The sequence below is a fragment of the Oncorhynchus gorbuscha genome, linkage group LG18 (assembly GCF_021184085.1).
Source record: "Oncorhynchus gorbuscha isolate QuinsamMale2020 ecotype Even-year linkage group LG18, OgorEven_v1.0, whole genome shotgun sequence".
Taxonomy (NCBI): domain Eukaryota; kingdom Metazoa; phylum Chordata; class Actinopteri; order Salmoniformes; family Salmonidae; genus Oncorhynchus; species Oncorhynchus gorbuscha.
The window spans coordinates 8,164,006-8,184,516 of NC_060190.1; the positions used below are offsets into that span (position 1 = coordinate 8,164,006).

A 20,511-nucleotide genomic window follows, 5' to 3' on the forward strand; every position below is an offset into this window, starting at 1 on the left:
GACCCACCCCCTGGGGAGCTTGGCCCAGCCAATCAGAAAGAGTTTTTCCCTACAAACTGACTTTATTACAGACAGAAATACTCCTCAGCCCCTGGTCTGGTCTGCCAAATTCGCTAAAACAACATTGGAAACAGCTTATGGTAAAGAAATTAACGTTGAATTCTCTAGCAACAGCTCTGGTGAACATTTTCATAGTCAGCATGCCAATTCCACGCTCCCTCAAAACTTCCGATATCTGTGGCATTGTGTTGCGTGACAAAATTGCTCATTTTAAAGTGCTCATTTTCAAAATGTTTAATTGGCTTCTTGATATGCCACACCTGGCAGGTGGATGGATGATCTTGGCAAAGGAGAAATGCTCACTAATAGGTATGTAAACACAACATTTGAGAGAGATAACCTTTTTGTGCATATGGAACACTTCTGGGATTTTATTTCAGCTCATGAAACATGGGACATTTACTTTACATGTTGCGTTAATATTTAATGATAAATCTAGACGTCTAACATGAGTGACTCTCGTTAGAGATGCATTGTGGTTTTAATGAAGATACAAAACACATTCAAATAAAATTCTACAAAATTTATTGAAGATAGAAATGGATGGGGTGGAGGCTTCGGGATCAGGTTTGGGGTCAATTCATTTTCAATTCAGTCAATTCAGTAAGTGAACTGAAATTCCAATAGCAATTCAAATTTACCTCAATGCCTCCTATGAGAAACAATTGGAATTGGAATTTCAGTTTACTTCCTGAATTGACTGAATTGATCTGGAATTCACCCCAACCCTGGTAGGGTTTGGTTTGGGGGAGAGGGGCAGGGGTGTAGGTGGCGTTGAGGAGAAACAGAAGCATCATCCTGGATGCTTTCAGCAGTGAGTGAGTGTCCTCAGTGGGTGACTTCAGCATTGAGGCGGTCAACCAAGTGAATGTGCTCCTTCTTGGAAGCCACTTTAGCCTGAAAACAGACAAGTGGACAATAGAGAAAAATATTTTAAAGACAACCATTAACACTGGATATTAGTATAACAATAGTTAATAAATGATAACATATTACAGTACAAAACACTATATAAGTATTACTGACAGGCATCCTGTTCTTTCTCGTGAACAGTCTCCGTAGAGATGAGACGAATCCACCCCTTGTTTCCTTCTGATTGGCTACAGTAGTGGATGAAACAATGTGGCCATCAGTGGTAGAGGTAGACATTTCCTCAGCCGGGTGCTCCAGGCTGGTAACAATAGCATCAACTTCATGGACCGAAGCATTGCCACTCTCGGTTGAAAACATAGAAATAGTGATGACTAGTCTACTTTTCTTGGTTGAGACATCAGCCACATGGACCTGAAGTTGGTTGGCGTCTCTCAGTGTGGAATCATCATGATCCTTCACTCTAGCGTCACTGCTGGACAGAACCTGAGACACTGGGCCTGCAGCAGACTGGATCAGGTTGTCTTCCTCGATGGTAACACTGCTGGACAGAACCTGAGACACTAGGCCTGCAGCAGACTGGATCAGGTCATTCTCCACGATGGTAACACTGCTGGACAGAACCTGAGACACTAGGCCTGCAGCAGACTGGATCAGGTCATTCTCCACGATGGTAACACTGGTGGACAGAACCTGAGACACTGGGCCTGCAGCAGACTGGATCAGGTTGTCTTCCTCGATGGAAACACTGGTGGACAGAACCTGAGGAGTCTGCAGGAGTGTCAGTGGCTCCCACTCATCCAGGAAGAAGCTCTCGACAGAGGGGAAGCTTCTTCCTTTTAGAGCTGGGGGAATGTAGGGGGTGTACCCAACTGTCCAGAGCAGAGAGCTGTCAATGGCGTTCGCGTAGTGGTACTGGTCGCCAAGTACATCTGCAACGCACTGATGGATGTTCTGACTCTCTGACTCTGGACCGCCACGGGTGTTGAGTTTGGTTACCGTTGACATCCACCCTGAAAGAAACACCAACACAGGGTTAAGTAAACTGATTTCAGCATTACAAGCAAGGGATATCCATCATTGCATTCTTCATTTTCTTCATGCATCCCAATAACATCTAATTTCTGCTGAAGTGTGCACTCATTCACCACTTCCCACAAATCTAAAAACATTGGCAAGTAGGGGCTAGGTAGAGTTTTAGCCATATTTAATATACCAGTCATTTCCTTTCAAATCAGTAAAGGGAGGTGAACATGTGCACATTTTGGGTGGAAAGAGAGATAATTGGGACATAAACTATTTTCATTGGCAAAATAACCCATTGTCAGCTGGAAAACCTCATTTCGCATGGTTACACTGTTTGGTAACTAACAACAAACCCCTAAAGCCGTATATTCTATGTTATTTTTATTTCCTTTCGAGTAGGAATTTCACCTTCAATTAATATGTTTTATTTAAAGACGAAAATGAACGTTATTGTTCTTACCTGAATTGACTTCGTTGTCCTTAATGGAACAACGTCTGTCTTCGGGGAAGATGAATGAAAAGCTTGCCATAATAATGCTGTCTCTCTCGTTGTCTGTCGATCAAGAACTGAAGATTTTTTGAGATTTTTGGACATATCTCTTGGGTTCTGGAGTTCCATGTGAAGCGTCGGCATTGTGACCCTCTCGGTCGCATGGAGATGGAATACGTCTTTACACATGGTTTCGAATCGGAATGGAATTCTAATTCGCTTTACCACACGCTCTAGCCATGAAACAAAATGTAAACAAGTTTAATTTCTTATTTTAATATATATATATTTTAACGAGTAAGCTAGTGTCATAACACCATCACAGCGTGTATGCATTACTGCAAAGAGACCGTGCGTAAAAGCGCGGAACGTGCGCACTGCACAGAAATGAGTGCCCTCAGCCAGGCACTTTTCCTCACCTGGGCAGTGTTGGCGTACCCGAGCCTATAGTCATTTTGCTCTATCTCTCCAGTTCAATGCCTTGTACACAAACTTGCACATGTGTACAAAGCATTCAGAAAACAATACATTTTGTTTGACGATATTCAACTATTGAGTGAAATATATCTCTCAGAAAAGGATGCTACGAATAGAGAATTTAAAGAACTGTACAGGATGTCTTCTATTACAATAAAGGGCTCTGGTTATAGACATTATATGTTGGTTAGACAAACAGAAGGACAATTTGATATACTCTTGAGTCCTATTGTCTGTTATTTATCAAACAAAACTGACATTCACCAAGAACAATCAGAAAATACTAGTATTTTTGACGAAGGCTCAATACTTTCTGCCAATTCAATGTTATATGACTGAGGCTCCACACACATGTAGTAGAGTATTTGGTCAGGTAACATTGTACTGTGATATATATGAACATTAGAGAGGCTGTAGTATGGAGCCAGTCGTTTCCCCCGAGTTGTCCACTCACTGCTGATGATGTAACAGAGCATCTATATGATGTAGCCAGCACAACATTTCAGTTTTCAGGTTTCAATTTCAAAACCATGACTCAGTCATGTCTCAAAGGAGATCACCACATTAAGCCAGCAGAACAAGCAGAACAATCCAGAAGAACCAGACTCTGATAATCAACCACCACCCCCAAGCAAACCCCCCAGAGACCCAGAGGTAGCCACCGATCGGCCAAAATCCACCTGTCAGGAATCCCTCTTCAGAGGGACCCAGTTCAACCTAGACTCCTGTCTTCTCAGTCACTATGTTTAGTGAGTCGGTAGTCACCACCACTACTAGTAGCAGCAGCAATAATAACGATAAGAACCAGACTTTCCTCTGTCTGGACCCAAATCTGGAGCGTAACATCAGTTGCCCGCCTCTGAGGCAGGAGTCCATTAACGGCATGGCACTGGGACACATGGACAATGTACAGAGCCAAAATGGAGGACAAGAAGACTGTGGAAATCACTCGGTGCTGATTGCTGATGACAAGCAGTCTGCGGCCCGTCGTAAGAGGTTCCGGTCTGCGGCCCGTCGTAAGAGGTTCCGGTCTGCGGCCCGTCGTAGGAGGTTCCGGTCTGTAGGCTGTTGACGGACGCTCTGGATACTGTTTCCGGACCCTCTGGACTGGGTACTGTAGCCGGACGCTCTGAACTGGGTACTGTTGCCGGACGCTCTGGACTGGGTACTGTAGCCGGACGCTCTGAACTGGGTACTGTCGCCGGACGCTCTGGACTGGGTACTGTAGCCTGACGCTCTGGGCTGGGTACTGTAGCCGGACGCTCTGGACTGGGTACTGTAGCCGGACGCTCTGAACTGGGTACTGTTGCCGGACACTCTGGACTGGGTACTGTAGCCGGACCCTCTGGACTGGGTACTGTAGCCGGACGCTCTGAACTGGGTACTGTTGCCGGACACTCTGGACTGGGTACTGTAGCCGGACGCTCTGAACTGGGTACTGTAGCCGGACGCTCTGGACTGGGTACTGTAGCCGGACGCTCTGGACTGGGTACTGTAGCCGGACGCCCCGGACTGGGTACTGTAGCCGGACACCCTGGACTTGGTACTGTAGCCGGACGCCCCGGACTGGGTACTGTAGCCGGACATCCTGGACTGGGTACCGTCGCCGGACGCTCTGGACTGGCGAGGCGCACTATGGGCTTGGTACGTGGTGCCGGCACTGGTGGTACCGGGCTGGGGACACACACCTCAGGGCGAGTGCGGGGAGGAGGAACAGGGCTTACTGGACTGCCGAGGCGCACTATAGGCCTGGTGCGTGGTTCCGGCACTGGTGGTACTGGGCCGAGGACACGCACCTCAGGGCAAATGCGGGGAGGAGGAACAGGGCTTACTGGAATGCCGAGGCGCACTATAGGCCTGGTGCGTGGTTCCGGCACTGGTGTTACTGGGCCGAGGACACGCACCTCAGGATGAGTGCGAGAAGCAGGAACAAGACACACCGGGTTGTGAAGGTGTACTGGAGACCTGGTGTGTATAGCCGGTATCAAATCTTCCGGAATTTTAACACAAGTTTCAGGCTGAATACGAGGAACTGTCACAGGTGGCATCGGACAGCTAACACGCTCCTCAGGCCGAATGCCGTGCATACTACGCCAAACCATCAGCTCTCTCTCTCTTCACTCTCCTCCAATTTCATCAACATCTCCTCGAATGTCTCATAATCTCCCCTCCGTTCACTCTCCTCCAATCTGTCCAATAACTCCTCAACAATCTCAGACTCACCCCTCAACTTCGCCGACTACTCCAAGTGCCCCCCCCCCCCCAATACATTTTGGGGGCTGCCTCTCGGGCTTCCAGCCGCGCTGCCGTGCTGCCTCTCTTCATACCGGCGTCTCTCTGCTTTCGCTGCCTCCAGCTCTGCCTTAGGGTGGCGATATTCCCCTGGCTGTGCCCAGGGTCCTCCGCCGTCCAGAATTTCCTCCCAAGTCCATGAGTCCTGCGATCGCTGCTGCTGCCCTTTACCACGCTGCTTGGTCCTTTGTTGGTGGGTTATTCTGTCACGACCGTCGTAGTGAGGAGACCAAAGCGCAGAGTGATGTGAATAAATTATTTTTAATGTAAGACGAAAACACGAAGTACACTAAACCAACAAAATAACAAGACAAACGTGACCGCTATCAAAACTGAGTGCAAACATGCAACATAACATAGACAATAACCCACAAACCAATATACAAAACAGGCTACCTAAATATGGTTCCCAATCAGAGACAACGACAAACACCTGCCATGAGAACCATATCAGGCCAAAACGCATAGAAACAGACAAACTAGACATACAACATAGAATGCCCACTCATATCACACCCTGACCAAACAAAACAAAGAAAAAAATAACGCAAACCATGGTCAGAGTGTGACAATGTTTTTAATAGTATTCATAAGCCTGTGTTGATATTTGTGTTTTATTTGTGTTTATAGGTCGTGTCAATCTACAAATGCTTAAACTCCATATTCATATATACTTTTTGTTGTCCCCATTCGGTAGATCTAGTTATACACATAAACCCTTCAACCGAAAAACCATAGCTCTCTGTCCAGAGTGTTGATATTACATACAGACTAGTAGACAACATGTACATTACATGACCTTGTTAGTTTATTACCACGCTGGACATTACAGTGAACTTATAACAACAAACACAATCAGTAATCATCTGATTAGGAAAAACGCACCAATATGGTTCCTCGGTCGAGTGTCATGTCATGTGTCATATCAGTGTCATGTCATGTGTCATATCAGTGTCATGTCATGTGTTATATCAGTGTCATGTCATGTGTCATATCAGTGTCATGTCATGTGTCATATCAGTGTCATGTCATGTGTCATATCAGTGTCATGTCATGTGTTATATCAGTGTCATGTCATGTGTTATATCAGTGTCATGTCATGTGTCATATCAGTGTCATGTCATGTGTTATATCAGTGTCATGTCATGTGTCATATCAGTGTCATGTCATGTGTTATATCAGTGTCATGTCATGTGTTATATCAGTGTCATGTCATGTGTCATATCAGTGTCATGTCATGTGTTATATCAGTGTCATGTCATGTGTTATATCAGTGTCATGTCATGTGTTATATCAGTGTCATGTCATGTGTTATATCAGTGTCATGTCATGTGTCATATCAGTGTCATGTCATGTGTTATATCAGTGTCATGTCATGTGTTATATCAGTGTCATGTCATGTGTTATATCAGTGTCATGTCATGTGTTATATCAGTGTCATGTCATGTGTCATATCAGTGTCATGTCATGTGTCATATCAGTGTCATGTCATGTGTTATATCAGTGTCATGTCATGTGTTATATCAGTGTCATGTCATGTGTTATATCAGTGTCATGTCATGTGTCATATCAGTGTCATGTCATGTGTCATATCAGTGTCATGTCATGTGTTATATCAGTGTCATGTCATGTGTTATATCAGTGTCATGTCATGTGTCATATCAGTGTCATGTCATGTGTCATATCAGTGTCATGTCATGTGTCATATCAGTGTCATGTCATGTGTTATATCAGTGTCATGTCATGTGTTATATCAGTGTCATGTCATGTCATATCAGTGTCATGTCATGTGTTATATCAGTGTCATGTCATGTGTTATATCAGTGTCATGTCATGTGTCATGTGGGGACTGTGTTTTTGTTTGGTTTGTTCAGCTTGTTTTTTTGTTTGCTTTTCATTGTCTCTGCTTCATTGTCTCTGCAAAAATCCAATACTGAGATTGTCCTCAGTGAAGATGAAACCTTGTAAATGTAAATGTGTGCAGGGACTTCAGGAGCCACAGTTGAATAAAGCCCTTTTCATTCCTTTAATATATTATGTTGAGTCTGTTTTGATTTCTGATTCTAGAAGTAATGAGTGAGAATGCGTGTAATTCTCAAGAAAATGTGCAGACAAAAATATAAACGCAACATGCAACAATTTGAAATATTTTACTGAGGTGCAGTTCACATAAGGAAATCAGAAAATTGAAATAAATTCAATAGGTCCTAATCCATGGATTTCACATGACTGAGCAGGTGTGCAGCCATGGGAGGGCCTTGAATGGTATAGGCCCACCCACCTGGAAGCCAGACCCACCCCCTGGGGAGCTTGGCCCAGCCAATCAGAAAGAGTTTTCCCTACAAACTGACTTTATTACAGAAAGAAATGAACTTTGAATTCTCTAGCAACAGCTCTGGTGAACATTTACATAGTCAGCATGCCAATTCCACGCTCCCTCAAAACTTCTGACATCTGTGGCATTGTGTTGCGTGACAAAATTGCTCATTTTAAAGTGCTCATTTTCAAAATGTTTACTTGGCTTCTTGATATGCCACACCTGGCAGGTGGATGGATGATCTTGGCAAAGGAGAAATGCTCACTAATAGGTATGTAAACACAACATTTGAGAGAGATAACCTTTTTGTGCATATGGAACACTTCTGGGATTTATTTCAGCTCATGAAACATGGGACATTTACTTTACATGTTGCGTTAATATTTAATGATAAATCTAGACGTGTAACATGAGTGACTCTCGTTAGAGATGCATTGTGGTTTTAATGAAGATACAAAACTCATTCAAATAAAATTCTACAAAATGTATTGAAGATAGAAATGGATGGGGTGGAGGCTTCGGGATCAGGTTTGGGGTCAATTCATTTTCAATTCAGTCAATTCAGTAAGTGAACTGAAATTCCAATAGCAATTCAAATTTACCTCAATGCCTCCTATGAGAAACAATTGGAATTGGAATTTCAGTTTACTTCCTGAATTGACTGAATTGATCTGGAATTCACCCCAACCCTGGTAGGGTTTGGTTTGGGGGAGAGGGGCAGGGGTGTAGGTGGCGTTGAGGAGAAACAGAAGCATCATCCTGGATGCTTTCAGCAGTGAGTGAGTGTCCTCAGTGGGTGACTTCAGCATTGAGGCGGTCAACCAAGTGAATGTGCTCCTTCTTGGAAGCCACTTTAGCCTGAAAACAGACAAGTGGACAATAGAGAAAAATATTTTAAAGACAACCATTAACACTGGATATTAGTATAAAAATAGTTAATAAATGATAACATATTACAGTACAAAACACTATATAAGTATTACTAACAGGCATCCTGTTCTTTCTCGTGAACAGTGTCCGTAGAGATGAGACGAATCCACCCCTTGTTTCCTTCTGATTGGCTACAGTAGTGGATGAAACAATGTGGCCATCAGTGCTAGAGGTAGACATTTCCTCAGCCGGGTGCTCCAGGCTGGTAGCAATAGCATCAACGTCATGGACCGAAGCATTGCCACTCTCGGTTGAAAACATAGAAATAGTGATGACTAGTCTACTTTTCTTGGTTGAGACATCAGCCACATGGACCTGAAGTTGGTTGGCGTCTCTCAGTGTGGAATCATCATGATCCTTCACTCTAGCGTCACTGCTGGACAGATCCTGAGACACTAGGCCTGCAGCAGACTGGATCAGGTCATTCTCCACGATGACAACACTGGTGGACAGAACCTGAGACACTAGGCCTGCAGCAGACTGGATCAGGTCATTCTCCACGATGACAACACTGGTGGACAGAACCCGAGACACTAGGCCTGCAGCAGACTGGATCAGGTCATTCTCCACGATGGTAACACTGCTGGACAGAACCTGAGACACTAGGCCTGCAGCAGACTGGATCAGGTCATTCTCCACGATGGCAACACTGGTGGACAGAACCTGAGACACTAGGACTGCAGCAGACTGGATCAGGTCATTCTCCATGATGACAACACTGGTGGACAGAACCCGAGACACTAGGCCTGCAGCAGACTGGATCAGGTCATTCTCCACGATGGTAACACTGCTGGACAGAACCTGAGACACTAGGCCTGCAGCAGACTGGATCAGGTCATTCTCCATGATGGAAACACTGGTGGACAGAACCGGAGACACTAGGCCTGCAGCAGACTGGATCAGGTCATTCTCCACGATGGTAACACTGGTGGACAGAACCTGAGACACTGGGCCTGCAGCAGACTGGATCAGGTTGTCTTCCTCGATGGAAACACTGGTGGACAGAACCTGAGGAGTCTGCAGGAGTGTCAGTGGCTCCCACTCATCCAGGAAGAAGCTCTCGACAGAAGGGAAGCTTCTTCCTTTCAGAGCTGGGGGAATGTAGGGGGTGTACCCAACTGTCCAGAGCAGAGAGCTGTCAATGGCATTCGCGTAGTGGTACTGGTCGCCAAGTACATCTGCAACGCACTGATGGATGTTCTGACTCTCTGACTCTGGACCGCCACGGGTGTTGAGTTGGATTACCGTTGACATCCACCCTGAAAGAAACACCAACACAGGGTTAAGTAAGCTGATTTCAGCATTACAAGCAAGGGATATCCATCATTGCATTCTTCATTTTCTTCATGCATCCCAATAACATCTCATTTCTGCTGAAGTGTGCACTTATTCACCACTTCCCACAAATCTAAAAACATTGGCAAGTAGGGGCTAGGTAGAGTTTTAGCCATATATAATATACCAGTCATTTCCTTTCAAATCAGTAAAGGGAGGTGAACATGTGCACATTTTGGGTGGAAAGAGAGATAATTGGGACATAAAGTATTTTCATTGGCAAAATAACCCATTGTCAGCTGGAAAACCTCATTTCGCATGGTTACACTGTTTGGTAACTAACAACAAACCCCTAAAGCCTTATATTCTATGTTATTTTTATTTCCTTTCGAGTAGGAATTACACCTTCAATTAATATGTTTTATTTAAAGACGAAAATGAACGTTATTGTTCTTACCTGAATTGACTTCGTTGTCCTTAATGGAACAACGTCTGTCTTCGGGGAAGATGAATGAAAAGCTTGCCATGATAATGCTGTCTCTCTCGTTGTCTGTCGATCAAGAACTGAAGATTTTTTGAGAGTTTTGGACATATCTCTTGGGTTCTGGAGTTCCATGTGAAGCGTCGGCATTGTGACCCTCTTGGTCGCATAGAGATGGAATACGTCTTTACACATTGTTTCGAATCGGAATGGAATTCTAATTCGCTTTACCACACGCTCTAGCCATGAAACAAAATGTAAACAAGTTTAATTTCTTATTTTAATATATATATATTAACGAGGAAGCTAGTGTCATAACACCATAACAACGTTTATGCATTACTGCAAAGAGACCGTGCATAAAAGCGCGGGACGTGCGCACTGCACAGAAATGAGTGCCCTCAGCCAGGCACTTTTCCTCACCTGGGCAGTGTTGGCGTACCCGAGCCTATAGTCACACACTTGCACATGTGTACACAGCATTCAGAAAACAATACATTTTGTTTTACCATATTCGACTATTGAGTGAAATATATCTCTCAGAAAAGGATGCTATGAATAGAGAATTTAAAGAACTGTACAGGCAGTCTTCTATTACAATAAAGGGCTCTGGTCATAGGGAATATATGTTGGTTAGACAAACAGAAGGACAATTTGATATACTCTTGAGTCCTATTGTCTGTTATTTATCAAACAAAACTGACATTCACCAAGAACAATCAGAAAATACTAGTATTTTTGACAAAGGCTCAATACTTTCTGCCAATTCAATGGTATATGACTGAGGCTCCACACACATGTGTAGTAGAGTGTTTGGTCAAGTAACATTGTACTCGTCACACCCTGACTATAGAAAGCTGTTTATTCTCGATGTTGGTTGCGTGCGTGATAGTGACTAGGGTGGGTCATCTAGGTGATTTGTTTGTCTATGTTGGTCTGATATGGTTCCCAATCAGAGACAGCTGTTTATCTTAGTCTCTGATTGGGGATCAAATTTGGACAGCCATTTCCTCATTTGTGATTTGTGGGATCTTGACTATGTATAGTTGCCTAGTAGCACTGTTAGCGTCACGGTTCGTTTGTGCTTTATTGTTTTGGTTGGTGAGTTTCGATTTATTAAAATATGTGGAACTTCTCGCTCGCTGCGCCTTGGTCCAATCATTATGGCGATCGTGACTGTACTGTGATATATATTAACATTAGAGAGGCTGCAGTATGGAGCTAGTCGTTTTCCCCGAGTTGTCCACTCACTGCTGATGATGTAACAGAGCATCTATATGATGTAGCCAGCACAACATTTCAGTTTTCAAGTCTTAATTTCAATACCATTACTCAAGGGCAAGTACAATAATCACCATCTCACTATTTCATAACCCACATTTAAATCAAATCCATTTTTATTGTTCACATACACATATTTAGCAGATGTTACTGTGGGTGTAGCAAAATGCTTGTGCTCCTAGCGCCAACGGTGCAGTCATTTAAATGAGGAATATTTTTTTATTGCAAACAACCACCATTGTTAAACATATATTAAATATAAGAGTAAAGTAAGATTCCAAAAGTAGCCGATGGGCAGAGCTGAAAGCAGTAGGCTTGTGTCTTTATGAGAATCACCAAGTGAACTGCCTGGATTTCACTGGTGTATTTACACAGGTTGATCTCTGCCAAGCAAATCTGCACGATGATCTCCTCTTTCCGCAGATTCTCTTTTAATTCTCTCAGTTTGGAGTATTGGTGTCGAATGTTGTACACCTGTTTCCCCAACTTCTCTTTCAATCCTTTGAAGAAGTCCTCCAGTAGAATCTGCAGTGCCACACTCCCTTTCTTTTACTGTCAAATGTACAGTGAACTTCTCCATGTTTCCCCTAGTTGTTGTTGTTCTTCTCTCTTCAGCTTTGTTTTGCCAACCAAGCCACCATTGTCTGCTCAACAGCATCAAAGTCAGATGTTTTATGCTCTTTGGCTTGACAAATGGAGCACTCTGTGTACATTCGCTCTTTCTTCAGGTTCTCACAGCACAAAGACTCAATAAGGTTCTCAATGTTGCTGCAGCTGATCCCTTTGTGATGCTGTAGTTTGTCCTCCGTGAACTGGAGGTTGGCGTGGGGTTTTGCAGAGGCATGTGTCCCCATCTTGGACTGTTGGCTTAACAACCCAAAAGAGGACATATTTAGCAGAATTCGTAGTAGGACATTTTAATCTCTGAATATTCCCTCTTAAATGTCTGAAAAGAAGCGCATCTGCGCTGTTAGTGTCCTTTTTCCCTGTTGTTGCTCTGCTGTTGTCATCACATTGATAGAATCTAGGGATTTTCTCTTCTGTGGCTGTGCTAATTCTGTTCCACTACTTTTTCTTGGAGTATTGAAGACTTGTTGGCCTGTTTTCATTTGCCCTCATTGCTTTTGCTGAAAATCAAAATTCTCTGTTTGAGGCTTTGACCAGGCCATACTTTCTCAGGATGTTGCATCTGAGCATTTTTGAAGCCACTTGTTTGTCCTTGGCACTGCACATTTTGTAATACTTTTGTTTTAACTCTGCAATGATGGCATTTTGAAACAATAAAATCCTTCTCAAGTTCTTCAGAGTTCCCGCCATTTGCTGTTTAGTCTTTGTCTTTGGGGAATCTTGTCTCTCCATTTTCTTTATCGGTTGATCATACCTTTTTTTGGTATTTCTCAGATTTTCTTAAAGCTTTATCAAGTTTGACATTTGCCTTGCAAAGATCTTTGTATGTTTTTGAGCAACCTTTTCCAACCTTTTCCTTGCAGCGAGTATTCGACTTCTCATTCCTGTTGCAGACAATGAGGAAGGGGTATCAGGGTGTGCATCAGGGGCAGGTATGTTGGCCTCATGTTCTGGCTGCAGGTCATCTGGTGACTGAGGTGGTGTGTTGGCTGATAGGTAGGTCTAATGTTCTGGCTGCAGGTCATCTGGTGACTGAGGTGGTGTGTTGGCTGATAGGTAGGTCTAATGTTCTGGCTGCAGGTCATCTGGTGACTGAGGTGGTGTGTTGGCTGATAGGTAGGTCTAATGTTTTGGCTGCTGAGGTGGTGTGTTGGCTGATAGGTAGGTCTAATGTTCTGCTGCAGGTCATCTGGTGACTGAGGTGGTGTGTTGGCTGATAGGTAGGTCTAATGTTCTGGCTGCAGGTCATCTGGTGACTGAGGTGGTGTGTTGGCTGATAGGTAGGTCTAATGTTCTGGCTGCAGGTCATCTGGTGACTGAGGTGGTGTGTTGGCTGATAGGTAGGTCTAATGTTCTGGCTGCAGGTCATCTGGTGACTGAGGTGGTGTGTTGGCTGATAGCTTGGTCTCCCATTGCAACTGGTCTCTTTAAAGTCTGTCTTCTATTCCATTGGTTGCATTTCCATTGCCATCTCTTACTTCTTTGTTGTCTCTGTAAGCTCAGAGAGAGATTTCACTTCTCTCTTCTCTCCCTGTCTTTTTGCAGATGATACTGGTATGTATAGGATCATTTTTTATTTGGTTTCTATGTCTGTGACCTCTGTGCTGTTTTAAAAACATCTCAATTCTACCACAAATTAAATAAATGATAGCTTGTTTGGAAATGACTGACAATAAAAAATATTCTCTACACAAGCAATATTTACCTAGATTTTCTTTAACTTCTGGACATCACATCTGGAACAACTGTCTGCTGCAGCCTGTGCTTCAGTGTCACAATACATTTCCATGGTAACTAAATGAATATTCTCTTGAAAAAACATTATTAATGAGGAATTTGCCCTCAGTGGTGGACATTTTTGTGTAAAAAAATATATATAAGGGGCACACTCACAATATACTTTGATATATATTTAATTTAATTGACTTTCTCAAGTAGATAACCTTATGTGTAATTATTAATTATTTCCAATAGCAAAACATAGTAGAAGCACATAAATCTGCATCAGGGACAAGGGAAAAACAGTGAAATTGAGGTATAAAATGCATATGAAAAGTAGCTCAAATACTTGACAGAGAACTGTTTAAAAAAATCTGGAGTGATTGTAGTGTGACCTTAATATAATACTTATAAAGAACAACAATATATATATATATATATATATATATATATATATATATTTTAAATAAAATCCACAAAATGTACCAAGAGGACATTGAAGTGCCCTGTAGTTGAAGAATCACCCTGCTTCTCCATCCTAAGGAACTGCAATCTCAGGAAAAGTGCACATTGTGCAGCTTTTTAAAACGTTGCAGTTTTACACCAGGCCGGGTGACGTGTTTTAATCACGTGACGCAACGCGGAAGTCGATTAATATTGTTATAGTCCGGAGGCGATATTGTTCAGAGCTTTGTTGTGACTAACTTGCACAGCCAACTAGTTCAACTGGAGTTGGGGAAACAATTGCATCTTTTAGCGCGGAGAGTGTATCCAGGAGTTGCCAAAATGCTCAATGCACCTGCCGCCGAGAGAAATAAGGAACCCATCCTTGCGGTGCTCCGTGAGAGTGTGGATACGGCGAAACCGTTGAATGCACTGGAGATATCGTCTGGTACGGGGCAACATGTCACCCACTTCGCACAGGGTTTACGAAATATTACCTGGCAGCCGTCAGAATTTGACCGACAATCTTTAGCTAGGTGAGTTTAAATATATTTTTTTAGCTTGCGAATGAATGTATAATGTCGTAACGCAAGGCATAAGTTAACGGTTCCGTGAGTTGTTTTTCCCCAAAATCCAAAGCTGACTGTTATTCAAAATAGGTTACAATGAATTCATGTTGATAATAGTAGTAGGCCTAACTCATTCTTTAGGCCTATTATCAGCAGCTATTTGTTGTTGTTGTTGATGCTTACAATGAGAATGATCTATTTTGTCCCCGCCACCAGTATAGACGCATACAGAGCGCATCACAACCTGCCGAACGTGAAGCCTGCCATCCACCTCGACGCCTCTCTACCCTGTGAAAACTGGGGTGGGATCCAGCCCGAGTCCTTGGACCTGGTACTCAACATCAACATGATCCATATCTCCCCTATGGCCTGCACTGAGGTGAATACTGTTTAGGCCTACATATTGTCTATAGAGATGCTCTTATAAATACACAGTTAATGGTCCACTAACTGATGATACATGATACTTTTATTGCATACTACTCATTATTGTGTGTTATGTTTTTACCCACAGGGTTTGTTCAAAGGAGCGGGAACCATCCTGAAACCACAAGGAGTACTGCTGACATACGGGGTATATTATAATGGTGTTACAAGCACAGTGTTGATTATATCCTCAACCGGATGTTGTCAGTAAATAAGCATGTAGAAGAAAGGATGTTGGAAGCAATATTTGTGTATTTCCCATATTTAGAACTGGGACTCCCTAAAAATATGCAACTTTGATATACATTTACATTCACATTTAAGTCATTTAGCAGACGCTTTGTTGCAGGTTAGCAGAACTTACGCAGCAGGTTACAAAAATGTAGGTAGAAAGTTAGGAGAATTAGGTTAAGTTTAGGGAAAGGATTGGGGAAAATGCTCTCCTAAACTGCTACTAAGTCACTTGTATCGAAGTGGCGTGTTTTTCGGGAGTCCAATTTCGAACTCACTGTGAAATTGCCCTCATGAACTTGTCTTCCGTCTTCTAATATTGTCTCTCTAGCCCTATGCGTTAAATGGACAGATCACTCCACAAAGCAACATTGACTTTGACCTCAGTCTAAGGTCGAGGTAAGTGAGAACTACAATAATGCCGGAATCTGAATATCTGCTATTTGACCACACATTATCGAAGCAAATAACTCAAACTGTTGATGTCTTCTAGGAATCCAGAGTGGGGCCTAAGGGACGTCACCCTGCTCAGGTCTGTGGCAGAGAGGAGTGGCTTGTTCCTGGAGAAAATGGTAAGAAGCGATACTCCAAATATCAGGCATTTAGGATTTTCGTAACGATGTGAATGAAACCCAATGATCTGCGTAAGTAACACAAACATGTTAAATTAACTGTCAGACCAAATATATTCTAATAGCAAAAGATGCCACATTGAAACAGCCATGACCCATTTCTTACTTCAAAATGTGTGAAATACTTTGTTGGCTTATAACCACTTTCTCTTGTCATTGTAACGTTAGGTTGACATGCCAGCTAACAACAAGTGCCTTCTGTTCCGGAAGGAGAGTCTGGTGTGAAGTCTACTGCCCTCTCTGGGGTTCCATTCCAACATCACAAATGCACCATCGCGCTCCTGTCTGTAGAGGGTATAACATGACCAGTAATGGATATTTAACACTTGGTTGAAAATGAATCTGAACTGATACCTTATTTGAATCAATGCCAAATCCAATAATTCCCTCAGTTTTCAACTCCTATCTACACAAGTAATTTCCTCATAGGTGATCTGTTTGGTAACTTCAAAATGTATGGCGCTCGTTTTTATTGATTAAAATGAATAGGATTGTTGTAGGAAGGTGCTTTTGCATGACACCCACATCAGAAAAGTGAAGAAAAAAGTATAACATTTTTTTCAATCAACTTGGAGTATTAATTTACCTTTAAGAAGTATGCATTGAAGTTATGGGATTTCAAAAAAGGAGAAACATTACACCACTTCAGCATAGAATTATCTCTAGAAAACAGTACGGCACATTACAGTGAATACAAATCTTACACATGAAACATTACATTTGAATAAACCTATTTGAATAATGGTATTTACACATCTCGATTTGATTGTGTTATGTACAGCATTGGCATTGTTTGAAAAGTCTGTGCTTGATTTTTCTGGGTAATGAAAACCGTGTCAGAAAGAAATGCACTGTAATTTGATACAGTACATCATGGCACAAACTTCACCGAAGAGTTTCTCACATTGCCATTGTATATTAGTCTTGCTATAACAGCCCAAGTTGAGGTGATCAGTTCTGGGGCTCTATTCAATCTGTCTCGCTGAAGCGTTAGATTGCGTGATAGAAATGTGAAGGTCATTTCCTATTGAGCCAACATTTGCAGTGTTTACCGTGAATGCAGTCTCCTCTAATGCGGGAGAATTGCCTTTAAATCGCACTGCAAAGCTGAGCTTCCGAGATACGAATGGAATAGAGCCCCTAGTCCCGGAACCTCTGCAGCATCTCACAGGTCCTCTTCTCCAAGACTTCATGAATCCTCTTCAGCCTCTTATCGGAGATGGGTCTGACGTAGCTGTCGGGGTGTATCACGGCCATGCCGTCCTGTACATCCCCCATGACCAATAGGGGGCCCTCCTCCATGGTGATGTTGGGGCAGGGGCAGCTCCAGTCCATCTTAGCCAGGGTCACCTCCAGGTGGCGGGTGTTAAAGAATGCCAAGCCCATCTTCTCGTCGCGGAGGATCTTCTCTAGACTGAACCGGGCGATCCCAGAATCGAGGTCCTCAATCAGTTCCGTCAATCGACCGACGATGGCAAAATCGCTCCGGCACAGGCTCGGGACGATTTTACCTTTGACCCGGCATGTTTTGCAGGCTCGTCGTTTGGACTGCGGACAGTTTGCCTCGCACTCCTTCTTGGATCGGAAGCGATTGCCATTGCCCTGGCAACCGCCATAAGCAAAGGCCTGGCATTGTTTCAAGAGGGAGTTCCAGGCCCAGTGGGCCTCCCAGCTCTTGCAGGGGCCCTGGACCGCAGGTAAGGAACAGATCCCCATCCCCTCCCTCTGACAGGATGTCTGGCACTCCTCGTAGGTCTCGAAGCGGTTGCGGCTGTCATCGCAGCCCCCGTTGGAGAAGGCCAGGCAGGTACCTTGCTCGGCGTCGTAGTACCAGTCAACGTAGCGCTCGGCGGAGCACTCCCGCCGGTCCAGCTCCGCCAGGCAGTCGGCGGGTGAAAACGGGGGCCCCATGGGCATTCCCGCCATCTCGGGGTCCTCCGAGAAGATGTCTTCCTCGGCCCGACGGATGACAGAGAGAGGGTAGTCGGCGCGGAGGACCCCAGCTGCATTTCGGGCGACGCAAGTGTAGATGCCTGTGTCCCACACCTGGGCGTTGTAGACGACTAGCTGGCCGATGTTGGTGATGACCACGTTGCCGTACATCCGGTCGGGCCGCATTACCAGGCTCTCATGGCGCTCGCTCTGCTTCTCCCAGGTCACGGCGGGCCGCGGGACTCCCATTACATCGCAATGGAAGCTCACCGTGCCGCCTATGTAGACCGACTTGTAGCTGGGGTTGGAGAAGAGCGTTGGGGGAATGGGGTCTTCCAGGAAGGACGTCAGTGTCGGATTGGCTGTTGTGTCCTGGGGGAGTGGACTTGTTTGAGGCCCAGATAGATGAAACCGGCAGGTCACCACAGTTAGTGTCACACCCTGTGTACACGCCTCAGCATCCATGTAACACTTGTTGAAGTAGGTGAGTCCGTCGGAGGCACAGGTGAAGCTAGGATCTTTCTCGCAGTGGTCCTGGCACTTGCAGATGGGCTGGCCCTCCCAGATGTCGCAGGTGGCCCCCTGTTGGCTGCAGATGAAGCCCTGGCAGGTGGCGATGGAGCCCTGGCCCCCGGAGCCCTTCTCTCCTCCGCCCTGGCCATCCGGCTGAGCAGGGGTGCCATCAGAAAAACGGGCGGCCACACAGCTGAAGAGTCCACAAACATTGGTGCAGCATTTCTCAAAGCCAGCACAGTCCTGGGGAATAACAACAGGCATTTACTGAGGCAAAAATACATAGTATATTTAATACAACAAAACACCAAGTGGTAGACCTAATAAAATAAAAATAAAATATACTGTATGACTACACGTTCATTACAACACATTTCCTTACAACTGTTGACGTTTGTCATAAACAAATGACACAATGGATTGTGGAATTAAATATTGAATACATATATTTAAGGGCTCACCTCGTCAACTTCACATTCCCGTTCGCAGGTGCTTTGTGCATCAACCCAAAGGTTAGCATTCAGCTTGTTGGGACAAACTCCTGGATGTTCCACTTTGGAACCAGCTAGACTTGCACTCCGGGTCTGATGTGGGAAGACGCAGAGGCAAACCAAAAACACAAGAGAGGACCAACCAACGCGTCCTGATAAGAGTCCTTTTGGGTATATAAGTGCTTTTGGCTGGTTTGTGTCCACGTTCTTTCCACCTCCAACCTCTCCACGGCTGAGGGAAGATATATTCATTTTAAAAAGGAATTTCATGAAAGTCATCCATCAAGAAGTTCCATAACTTCCATGCAACCCCTCAGGAAAATACCTCCATTTTGTTCAAATGCAACCATCCAGTTTGTGCGTAACCAATCTGGGCACCAGTGCCAATTTTGTTGCTCGCCACGCAAGAGAAACGGTTCTCAAATTTCAGATGAATAAACCATTGTCCAACAAAAACATCTCCCTCTGCGCTGTACATTGATTCAACAAGTAGCCTCAAATAAGAGGACAAAAATAACATCTGTGAATCCACTCTGGTTTGATAACATCGCAAAACGTTTCGACTAAAACAAAAAAAACTGCACACAAAATAAATCAGGCTATATCTACGCTGACTTCCAAGACGTGCGGAGTCAACTCACCACACAAAGAGATAAAGAAGCAATATCGGTTTTTGGTGTGACTAGAGGTAGGAAGGGCAGCGCCTCTGACCGCCCCCATGCTTGTCCAGTGTCTGAAACGTTTATGAAGCAGCACCATGCGCTAAGCAACTGGACAAACATTGTAAAGACATCAAAGGAAGCTTGATAGGGCGGTGTTGTCAAGCTGTACCAACAACAGTACGCACTGGGCCAAACATTCCGGTGAGAAATTCATCAATGTTTCATGCGTCCAGACAAAAACTCTACAAGTGTTGCTCATATACATGGGCCATGATTGAGAAGTTTCCTAACATGCACTGGCTTTGTCTTGGCCAGGTCGCAGTTGTAAATGAGAACTTGTTCTCAACTGGCCTACCTGGTTAAATAAAATAAATGCACTGATAAAGAAGTTGACATAAGTGTCTAATTCCGTTTTTTTACGCAATGAGTAGACTATGGTGTAATTTGATACAGTGTATCAAGAACATATAACATGTTGTTATTAAATATTGAATATGTCATGTTGAACATAGACAACTTTTTAAATGTGGGATTAATTAGACTAGATAGGCTATCTGAATGAGAAAGAATCAAACATTTTGAGGAGGCGCGCACAGGAGAACTGTCAAGAAATATGCGCAATTTGACACTGATAGTGCATGCATAGAAACATGTTGTTTACGTTTGGTTGTGTTCAAGTCGAAGTCTAGACGCGTCGGTCAGTTTACACCCATCATTCACACAAAGCTCAGAGATGCCACGGTCAGGTGGCAAGACGTAAAGCGAC

The 20,511-nt window shown here is 44.0% G+C and overlaps 3 protein-coding genes across 4 annotated transcripts; 1 reads left to right on the forward strand and 2 right to left on the reverse strand.

Moving 5' to 3' along the window:
* Nucleotides 1-273: 273 nt before the first annotated feature.
* Nucleotides 274-16,894, forward strand: LOC124003819 (methyltransferase-like 26). 2 transcript variants are annotated; one of them, XM_046312412.1, is made up of 6 exons: nucleotides 274-369; nucleotides 15,080-15,237; nucleotides 15,373-15,432; nucleotides 15,847-15,914; nucleotides 16,009-16,087; nucleotides 16,316-16,894. In XM_046312412.1, exons 1-6 carry the CDS (start codon nucleotides 291-293, stop codon nucleotides 16,370-16,372), a joined length of 501 nt encoding a protein of 166 aa, XP_046168368.1. In that variant the 5' UTR covers nucleotides 274-290; the 3' UTR covers nucleotides 16,373-16,894. The 2 variants fall into 2 exon arrangements, with proteins under 2 accessions (XP_046168368.1, XP_046168366.1); XM_046312410.1 differs by lacking the exon at nucleotides 274-369 and adding an exon at nucleotides 14,476-14,825 and having other exon boundaries at nucleotides 15,075-15,237.
* On the reverse strand, nucleotides 1,214-10,543 carry LOC124003097. Its single transcript, XM_046311151.1, has 4 exons — nucleotides 10,195-10,543; nucleotides 8,850-9,721; nucleotides 1,345-1,692; nucleotides 1,214-1,231 (listed from the first exon to the last, which is right to left on the reverse strand). The coding sequence occupies exons 1-4, from the start codon at nucleotides 10,262-10,264 to the stop codon at nucleotides 1,214-1,216; spliced, it is 1,308 nt and encodes a 435-aa protein (XP_046167107.1). The 5' UTR covers nucleotides 10,265-10,543.
* Nucleotides 16,585-19,955, reverse strand: LOC124003818 (WAP, Kazal, immunoglobulin, Kunitz and NTR domain-containing protein-like). The gene is made up of 2 exons (XM_046312409.1): nucleotides 19,054-19,955; nucleotides 16,585-18,835 (listed from the first exon to the last, which is right to left on the reverse strand). The coding sequence occupies exons 1-2, from the start codon at nucleotides 19,360-19,362 to the stop codon at nucleotides 17,288-17,290; spliced, it is 1,857 nt and encodes a 618-aa protein (XP_046168365.1). The 5' UTR covers nucleotides 19,363-19,955; the 3' UTR covers nucleotides 16,585-17,287.
* Nucleotides 19,956-20,511: the final 556 nt, after the last annotated feature.

Excerpts from the sequence above, each read along its gene's own strand:
- LOC124003818 (XM_046312409.1), bottom strand. The coding sequence starts at position 19,362 with ATGACTTTCATGAAATTCCTTTTTAAAATGAATATATCTTCCCTCAGC. Across the intron at positions 18,836-19,053 it reads GGGAATGTGAAGTTGACGAG|GACTGTGCTGGCTTTGAGAA; the intron begins GTGAGCCCTTAA and ends GTTATTCCCCAG.
- LOC124003097 (XM_046311151.1), bottom strand. The coding sequence starts at position 10,264 with ATGGCAAGCTTTTCATTCATCTTCCCCGAAGACAGACGTTGTTCCATT. Across the intron at positions 9,722-10,194 it reads GGACAACGAAGTCAATTCAG|GGTGGATGTCAACGGTAATC; the intron begins GTAAGAACAATA and ends TGTTTCTTTCAG. Across the intron at positions 1,693-8,849 it reads CTGCAGGCCTAGTGTCTCAG|GTTCTGTCCACCAGTGTTTC; the intron begins GATCTGTCCAGC and ends CAGACTCCTCAG.
- LOC124003819 (XM_046312410.1), top strand. The coding sequence starts at position 14,632 with ATGCTCAATGCACCTGCCGCCGAGAGAAATAAGGAACCCATCCTTGCG. Across the intron at positions 15,433-15,846 it reads GAGTACTGCTGACATACGGG|CCCTATGCGTTAAATGGACA; the intron begins GTATATTATAAT and ends TTGTCTCTCTAG. Across the intron at positions 16,088-16,315 it reads GCTTGTTCCTGGAGAAAATG|GTTGACATGCCAGCTAACAA; the intron begins GTAAGAAGCGAT and ends TTGTAACGTTAG.